Source organism: Pinus tabuliformis, chromosome 1_2, assembly GCF_031772625.1.
Source record: "Pinus tabuliformis cultivar Carrire ecotype Pingquan chromosome 1_2, CPIR1, whole genome shotgun sequence".
In the NCBI taxonomy this organism is placed as follows: domain Eukaryota; kingdom Viridiplantae; phylum Streptophyta; class Pinopsida; order Pinales; family Pinaceae; genus Pinus; species Pinus tabuliformis.
The window spans coordinates 269,491,041-269,500,416 of record NC_142298.1 but is presented as its reverse complement, the minus strand read 5'-3'; the positions used below and the strand labels follow the sequence as shown (position 1 = coordinate 269,500,416).

The window sequence follows — 9,376 nt, the reverse complement described above, 5'->3', positions numbered from 1 at the left end:
GGCCTCCAGCTTCAAAAGACCTGTGATCTTGAACAACCCAAGAATACTCGGGTGCTGGTGCGGGTGCTGGGAAAAGGCCTCAACTTCGACATCGATTGCACACTTTATGCTGCTATTCCAAAGAATGGCAATGATAGTTATAATGGGGAAGTCGCTGATGTTAAGAAATGTAAGAAATGTTACTGGAAGAGGATAAAGAAATGTAATAAATGTTACTGGAAGAGGATAAAAGAGCTTGCCCTATGATGTGCATTGTTTTCTCATACGCACACGCGCTTGCTTTTGTTAATTGTACCATATGTGTTATCAACCCCGAAATTTTTAACTTGACAGATGTACGTTTAATACGATGTACTCAAAATAATTCTTTTGGTGGGAATAGGATGTTTCATTGTACTTTTATATTCATCGCTAATGAAATAATCAGTGACTTCTAAATAGTGATAGATGTTCGTGCACGTTATTGTTCTCAAAAATACATTAGTGAAAAAAGGCAATTTCTATGTTTATTTGAATCTTTAGCCAGCCATGCAAAATTAGTTTTGTAACATTTGAAATTGCCGCAAAATACGAAACACCTTCTGTGGTAACATCCTAAAAGTTTCTTAGGACAAATGAATTTTATTCATATCCTTCCCCCTTTGTTACACCTTTTGGTTATGTTGAAAACACGAAAGCATCTTACAGAGTTTGCTCCCTCTAAATCAGGATCGCAATTTTATTCATATCTCCAACTTCTGTTTGAATTCTTTCTCACTTTCCCTTTCTGGGTGAACTAGGTCTTATTTGTGAGAGGCGCACGCAACAAAGAATCTTACTTACACCAAGAGGGTGAACGGTAATTTAAACCTTTTTGAAGTTTGACTGATCCATTAAGTTCTTTTGTAACTTTTTTCAATTATACGTTCTATTATCTTTTGCAGTTTGACTGATCCATTAAGTTCTTTTGAAACTTTTCAATTATACGTTTCTATTACCTTCTGCAGTTTGAGTGATCCATTAAGTTCTTTTGTAACTTTTCAATTATACGTTCTACAGGAACAACCTTCTTCCCCAACATGTTCAAGTTTTGTCCAGATAGATGTAATACTTTTCCCACTCTTTATAGTCTTCCACATTAAAGATGCTTTCGCAAATAATAATTTAACGAACAGAAACACACTGAAGTAAAAAATGTCATTCCTACATAAAAGGAACCAACAATACTCAAGAATGCAATTCCTTCCAAGGGAACGGGGTTAAAATAAAGTTCAAATTAAAGAAATCCTGACATTAGACAGAAATGTAGTCTTGAAAAGAATGCTAAGAAAAAAATTGTTTATTTATATCTATCTATACTCCCGATGATGCACAAAAATACTCCGGGTGAATTTACTTCCATGGTTCTGTCCTCCAAATCCGCCATGTGTATCATTCAAGCATTTCAAAATCATGCTTTAATAAAAAAACCTCGATAATAGCCAATTGCAAAGAGTACAAATAGCAATGGAACGATTAGGCCTGCCCAAGCAAAACTTGAAAAATATTGCTTCTTTTTTAATGCAGACTTCCGAATAACAGGCTTTCCTTTTTTAATGGGCAAACCTCTCTTCTTCTGCCCCTGTTTTTCATTAGTCTCGTCGTCTTTTAGCTGTAGTGTATCTTCATTTATTGTGGATTCCCGTTCGTTAGCAACGCTCGCGGGCTCCACTTCAGCATTTACTTCTGCTTCGGGTCCTGACATCAAAGCTGTTGCTGCCTTCTTCCTGGCTTTTCTTTCACGTTCCTAAAAAACCATAACCAATATATAAAACATTGAAGATATTAAATGCTTACCAAAGACTTAAAACTAGATTCAGTACAAGTTCCAGTGCACAAATCCATGGCAAATTTTCTCTAAGGAATTTTGAAGTGTAAGTCCACGTTGCACTTCTCCTGAAATAAGTTGCTAAAATAAATAATGCTGCTCTTATTATACCTAAACTATATATGACGCATCTAGACAGGGGCATGCCAACTTGCAAAGGGATTTGAGCAGCTGGTCATTCATTCATAACCCAGAAGCAGTTAGAAGGATGGGGCTTCCAGACTGGCCTTTTTATTTGTCAATCTTGGTCAGGGACATTAGGCAATAGCTTCTTTAGAATCGGCACTATCTTGGAAAACTTTCCAGAGATGATATCCAATCGTCTTCGGTAGGCTAAAGGCAATAAGTAGGCGAAAAAGGCAAAAAGAGTAACAAAGTTGCAAAGGGAGACAGAAGGAAAAGCTTACCAGATCAATATCACATCAATTAACAATCAGCTCACCATATCAATCAATTGTATGTTCTTTTCCACACACCCTCCCACACTTTGGGAGAGAATGGGAGAGCTGGTACCAGGCCAGCCCTCGTAGAGAAGTCCCTCTTTTTCCTCGGAATTTCTAGATGGAAGACGGATTGACCATGGGAATTGATCCCAGGCCCTATTTGGATTTTACATAAAAGCATCTCCCAATCAACCTAATTCAATGTTATATGAGCCTGATTACTGAAGGACATTTTGTACAATAAAATAGGATGGTATATCATTACGAGGAACTATGATTATGGACATGAAGGACCAAGATTGTAACCGACCCACTCCTTACCATAGACATGTAACTAGATGTTTTTTTTGCTACTACTCAAGTTAGTAGGGTTATAAGTTGCACGGACAATCAGAATGTAGTCACGTATTGTAAAAAGGTAGGTAGAGAGGAGTGCATATCAAAAAGAATAAGACTGGCCCACTCCCATGAAAGCAAACGACTTTTAGCCTTGAGGAGAACCATGCTTATGTCAACGTTATGTCAAATATACAAAATTAAAACACCTTACATTTCAACTGTTCCTAACACACGAATTTTGAGTGCCAAAAGGTGTATAGGCACTTAATATGGCTAAAGAGAGACACTTTGTAGCAAGTACGTTGTAAAGCAAAGGCTGGTTTTGCCATTTGTATTTTATCCTATCCCAAACATTCGAAAATAATCAAGCCTAGTACCTACCCAGGTACCTATTAAAGTTAACTCCAGCAAACGTAGTTCAGTAATATGCTATATGTTGAGTAAGCCTCTAGTATTCTATTCGGACAATAAATCAACGTGCACTGGCAAAAGATTATACACACCTTTAATTTTTTCTCAGCTTCCTTTTGAGCCTTTGCTGCGGCCTTGGCCTGTGCCTTTTCCGCCTGCCTCTTCTTCCTTTCCTGCGCTAATTTTCCTTTGGCAATTTCTTCTTCTCTCTTCTTTTCCTTCAAATGCATGGTCTCTGCTTCATTATTGGTTGCAGAGTTGTTTCCAGGACCCACAGCAGTTTCTGAGACAATTTCAGACTCATGGATATCAGTTGGTTGTGTAGAGTCCTTAACTTTAACAGGCCCTGTTGCCTGCCTATGATTTTCGTTGGAAGCTGCAAACAAATCAGATGAGTTATGCTCCGGTGCACCTGGTACATTTTTAGGTGCCTTTGGATTCTTTAAAATCTCCCTACCAACAATAGAGCCCACATCTGCCCCTTCATCTGGAACAGGTGGCTTTTCTTCAGGGTTTCTCATCCTACCATCTTTGCTTAGTTGCCGATTAAGCAGAGAAGATAAATTTTTCTTTTCATACTCTTCCCTAAAAGTTTTGCTACATTTCCACTGAGACATAAACTTCTCAACCTGCAGACAGGACAATCAAGTTGCAAATGTGAGAAACACGGATGATTTTCATACTTTACCTTGAAGCATAAAAACTAAATAACTACCTCTTTCTGGGAAATTTCCTCCAGTGCTTTCTTGTCCTTCTTTGCAGCCATTTCTTTGGCAATGTTTAGAACAGAACGGTACTGATAATATGGCAGGTTCTGAAATTCCATTTAAATCAAAGTCATTTGAAGATAAAGTTAAATGTATTCAATGAAACATTCATAAGTATTTGCAACACCGAATGTTGGCAGGAAATAAGAATCAATAAACCATGCAAAATAGTGAATGCAGCATGAGGGGTGGCAGGCACAGGGTGGAGCCTCCACAATCTTGGAGGAAATACGACAGCCTATTATGCTTGGGTTTAGGGAACATTCGAATAATCTGGCAGAGGCATATTCATTGTGGTGTGGAATCCCTTTTTCCAAGGAGAAAGTCATCCGATCCTTAATGGTTTTTGGAGATTCTATACTGGTCATAAAGGCAATGATTGGCCAATCAAATCCAGCAGGGATCCAACTGAAAACTTTCCTCTCAAGAATCAGACAAAAGCTATCCTTAGTTGAATAAATCTCTTTCATGTTAAGAGAGAGTTGAACGAGGAAATGGATCACTGGGCTAAGCTAGCCTCTAAACTTAGACCTGGAACTTTAATAAAAAGTGGGGAGATAACTTTAGGTTGATCCCTAGATTTCAAATTAAGTGGAAATTAAAAGGCACATCAATCAAACATAACTCATTCAATGCAATTATACCGATCAAGCCTTGGGAAAGGCAATCTGAGGAGATCGATCTACCAAGTGCTCATGTATTGGCATGCTGGGTTCGTGGTAATTCAATGCTGCTTGGAGATTTGGCTTCGGTGATGTGGGAAAATGGCTATGTTTGGCTCTTTACAGTGCAGTATTTCAGGTCTGTACTTTTGAGTTTGTTGGGCTACAGTTTCGGTGGGTGTTTCAGTTTTTTTGGGTGGGTCTCTCTGCTATTACAAGTGCTCTTCGGTAGGTCATCTCCCCCAACCTTCAGCTCCTATGTCTTGTGTGATCGTGTCATGTCAAGCATTTTCAAGGTTGTTTAGCAGCAGCTCAATCCAGCTTAGGGACAATGTGCACTGGAGGATTGTCAAAGGGAACTGGCTATGGCACAAGTAATACCCCTTTCCTAGTTGTTGATAAATTCTTCCCTTTCCTCATGATGCAGATCTGGCACAAGGCAAGTCCTGAAAATCTGAACTTTTCCCTTTGGTAATTCGGTTGGTGGTTTGGCAATTTATGACCTCTGTGGCTTTTGGGAGGACCCAGAGTTTGCATTTTTTTCTCAGGTCATAAATTTTTAGCTCACCCTATCTCTGGGTTCATCCTGATCGATTTGGGGCTTCTAGGCTCATTTTGGCCTGCTGCATTCAAATGCTAGAACTCCCTTGCACATTACAGGACCCTGCTCAGTTCTTTGGAACCTGCTCTTCAAGATATCTCAGACAGAACGTCTATGGATAGTGCCTAAGTTGGAGAAATTCGTCAAGTTTTAAGACGTCATGAGCAAATCCGTCAGGCCAATTGCACTGCTCTGATGGTAGTGTGCACAAAAATCTCTGAATTGGAACAGGCATGCACCACAAAATGCAAATTTAATGAATATTTTGTTGCCTCGGAAACGGATAATGGATATAATGGAAGTAGTTTATCAGGCCCAGAAGTTTAATGGTCAATTAACCAATGGACTCTCTTTCCATGGCTTACAGTTCCAACGATCAAGGAGCAGCAATCTCACGCCAAGCTGAGACAAAGTATGATGAAATGGTTCATCAGCTAAGTGACCCAATGATAATTGAAGGACTAAGCTCCCCCTCACTCTGATGAGGGGCACGACGAGGAGGGAAACATTCGGGAAACCTTCATTATGTCGCTAAAAATATGCATTTTTCGGTTGTTTGTACATTGGGATAATTTGACGAACAGGCCACTTGGAACCTGTTCTTATTAGGTTTCTTTTAAGCATTTTATGCATTTTCATAACTCTGTCTCATTTCGTGGAAAGATAAAGGAAACAGCCATATGTAAAATGCTGCTTGCTTCAGCCCATCCTCTTTTTTGAATTAAAATAATTTTGTTTCGGTTAAAAAAAAAGTGTATGCAACAAGAATTGAATGATTAACAGTTTAAAGCAAACCATCGATGAAAATATTTCCTACATTTACGGAAGAAAGCTGAAGTGACACATAGTTCTAACGAGAGGCTCCCTTGAATTGTTGAAAAGAGAAATCCCAAACTGTGAGGCAATTTGGATAAAATATAACAGTACAATTATTTTGAATTTTCACTGAACATACCGCAGCATCTCGTTCTTTCCTCAGTTGCTGAAGAGTTTCGGAAGCCATGTCCCTTTTTTGAGTTGCAACAGCTAACTGGTCTTGTAACGAGTTTATCTGTTCATCTACAGCCCTTAGCTCTTCCTCAAGGTATTTGATTTTAGTCCATATAGCTTGTTGCTCCTTTCTAGCCGCATCTAAATCTACTCCCAAAAGCTGCACGCTAAAACATGTGCTTTAGTCTGACATGGAATCCCCTGATTCAATATTTAAGAAATACTAGTCCGCAGTTTAAGATAAGTTTGTAAATGAAGTCAGAGGAACCACCCCAATAGGAAAATACAACACGGAGCAATCCCACGAGAATATAAATAACATACTTTAACATGGTCTTGGAGGACTTCTTTTTCTCCCAAAGAGTCTTGAATTTTAGTTTGAATTGCTTCATGAGCAATAACCTTTTCTCGCGTATTTTCAAGCTGTTTTATTTCTCTAATCATTTGCTTCTCCTCTACCAGCGTATTGTTGTCATGCTCTATTCTAAACTGTAAAGTTTGTATCTGTCCAAGACAATTGCACAATAAGGAAGAAAAAACCAACTAACCAAAAAAGCTCAAGCTTTTTCAGTGCTCAATATAAATTAAACTAGCCATGAAAAAGTCATTCAATGTTACTTTTTGGAAATTAACCTCGTACTGTTTGGAAATTAACCTTCAGCACCAAAATCATGCAATTTACAAATGGCAACGAAAGATATAAGAAACCAACATCGTACCTTTCTATTTAGCTCCTCTTCAGAAGAGCACAAACCTTGACCCTTCTCTCTAGAAGCAATATTTGCACTTTTGAATTTACCTAATACTGCCTGGAGGGGTTCCATTTCTTTTTTCTTCTCTTCCATTTTTTTCCTGTAAGATTTTTCTGCGCTACTTAAAGGTTTTAGCTTTTCGATTACCTCTGCTCTTTCGCTCTGCACAAACAATTTGGTTAACTGGTTACTGTACAAGAAACCCCGAAAATAAAAAATAAATTAGACTCATCAAAGTCAAGATTCAGGGCTTTATTGCCCTTTTCCAGGGGGCAAGCCAAGATTCAGATGCTTTATTGGCAACTGCATACACCTCGATCATAAACTAGAACTAAAGAAATAAATGATGCCCCCACCCCGCCTCCCCCCCAAAAAAAATTACACTCATCAAAGTCAAGATTCAGGTGCTTTTTTACCATATTCTACATATCAAATGCATACCTCGACTAGCAAGTAATTAAGGAAATAAAAGGCATCACCAGCCAAAGCAAAACTGGCCTACAGAATAGCAGCGAACTGACCCTTTTAGCTCTTAAAGCTTCAGTTATTTGATAGCGAGCTTGAATTTTCTTCTGGAGATCTTTGTCAGCCTGATCAATTCTCAGCTTTAGTGGCAGATCTTCATAAGATCTAAACTTCACAAAATAAAATGTGTGAATTTCCTTTGGAGCAGGCCACTCATCTTTGACATCCTTGGGGACACCATTGTCTAGAGCAGTTTCTTGCCCTCCATTATCAACTCTAGGAGATCCATTTGGCACACCGTGAAAAGCAGGTTTACTATCTTCAGCTGCCACGGGAGGAGAAAATAGTTTGACATTGTTACTTTCGATTGTTTGAGCTCCGTCTTCATCGGCGTTCGCCATTACTGAAATAATCTGACCTTTCGTATGATCAGATCCCAAAATCTCGACGCCCATATGCTTCAAGAACCCCTAAACAAAATCCTCTTATAGGCTGGCAAATCCCCTGCACCATGAAAAAATGTAAACTTTATTTTGTAATACGTGCAAATAGTACAGGCAAGATCTTGTTCCATATACATCAAGCCAGATCTAAGCACATAGGCCAAAAAAAGGGGACATTTTCACCAAATTTTTGCTGGGGATTCGACCTTAGTCATGAATTATTAAAATTTATATAATGTACAGAGCATCAAACTCGTTAGCGTACACACTCTAGACGCGTAGGATGAAAGAACAAATTAGGAAAATGAAAACTGAATACAATTGAACAATATCCATAATTTTTATATTAAAAAAAAACATCCATGGATGATCGAAATTATCAACAGCCGGCCAAGTGGCATGAATAACTCAGAACCCTAATTCTAAACCTAAAAATGACCCTCTTAGCTGAAAAACCAAGCGATATTAATTATTTGTATAGCCAAAAAAATCAGCTATTGCCACACATATGCAGATCTACACGAAGGCGATAAAATCCACAACTTGAAGCAACGGTCCTTGTCTCTTAAACAAAATAAAAATCGCAAAATCAACTCAAAATGTAAATATCCCAGATTTACACAGTCAGAAAAGGAATTTCCGTCAAAATACACCATATTTATGAGATCCAATTAATAAGCACGAGAAGAGCATAACATCTTATGACAAAACCTCGCTAAATTCAGCAAAATAACACTAAAATGCAAAGCGTAAAACAGTGACCCCGGGAGTCATTACATTAATGGAATCTGTAGACAATCGGAACCTGTCACCATTTGTGCTGAAAAGGGTTCGCTTTGATGGGTTTCTTACCGCTTGTTGTACAGCAGCGGTTGAGCCGGATGAGCGGCCCCTGTTACTCGTGAAATGCCGCAAAACGGATGGGATCCGCCACGAGAGCCGAGCTCTGTAAATAAGGAGATGAGGAAGTATGGAAATAGGTATAGAAAATGTGGATCGTATGGTATGAAAAAGGACCCAAGATATTTTGCACCCAGCACGTGCTTCCTCATTATTTGCCGCATGCTTCCCTAGATAATGCTAATTCGACATCTCATGCTAACAATAATCAAATGAATAAAGTATTTTCTCTTTCAACGGCCACCCACCTTGCAAAGACATTAATATTCCAATTTCCTGGTTCGTTTATTTTATTGATTCAGCTGAATTTAGTATCTTCTCCAACAACTTCCACCGAGCTTTTTGAAAACATTAACATCGATCGTTTCTCGTTCATTTATTTTATTTTTTAACAATGGGCCTCTTCTTTTTTTTAACATCCGGGAAAATTTTCATAACTCAGTTGTTAGGTTAATAATAGGGATAGTTATTGTTTATTCATATTTTTAAATATAGGTTGATTTACTATTGTTATTCAAGAAAAATCATGTCACTTGTAATTATTCGTTGGTGGTCCATAAGGGGTAGATTTTCGCTCTTGCTAGATGTTTTTAGGTCTTAGGTAGTTAACTTGTTTCCTTACATCCGAGGAAGACAAGTTCTTAGCCAAGCAAAAGTAGTGGCAAGTGTTTAATTTTCAATTCATGGATGAGATTCTAGAAAAATTATCATAGTTGAGTTTTCAATTTCCAATCCATAATAGCCCCACAAAGGGTGC

At 38.4% G+C, this 9,376-nt stretch overlaps 1 protein-coding gene across 2 annotated transcripts; it reads right to left on the bottom strand.

Moving 5' to 3' along the window:
* Positions 1–1,300: 1,300 nt before the first annotated feature.
* Positions 1,301–8,745, bottom strand: LOC149205384 (proton pump-interactor BIP131-like). Of its 2 annotated transcripts, none has more exons than XM_089395029.1 (8): positions 8,497–8,745; positions 7,333–7,780; positions 6,779–6,973; positions 6,384–6,563; positions 6,025–6,219; positions 3,755–3,853; positions 3,132–3,668; positions 1,301–1,765 (listed from the first exon to the last, which is right to left on the bottom strand). In XM_089395029.1, exons 2-8 carry the CDS (start codon positions 7,729–7,731, stop codon positions 1,430–1,432), a joined length of 1,941 nt encoding a protein of 646 aa, XP_089251155.1. In that variant the 5' UTR covers positions 7,732–7,780; positions 8,497–8,745; the 3' UTR covers positions 1,301–1,429. The 2 variants fall into 2 exon arrangements, with proteins under 2 accessions (XP_089251155.1, XP_089251154.1); XM_089395028.1 differs by having other exon boundaries at positions 8,572–8,743.
* Positions 8,746–9,376: the final 631 nt, after the last annotated feature.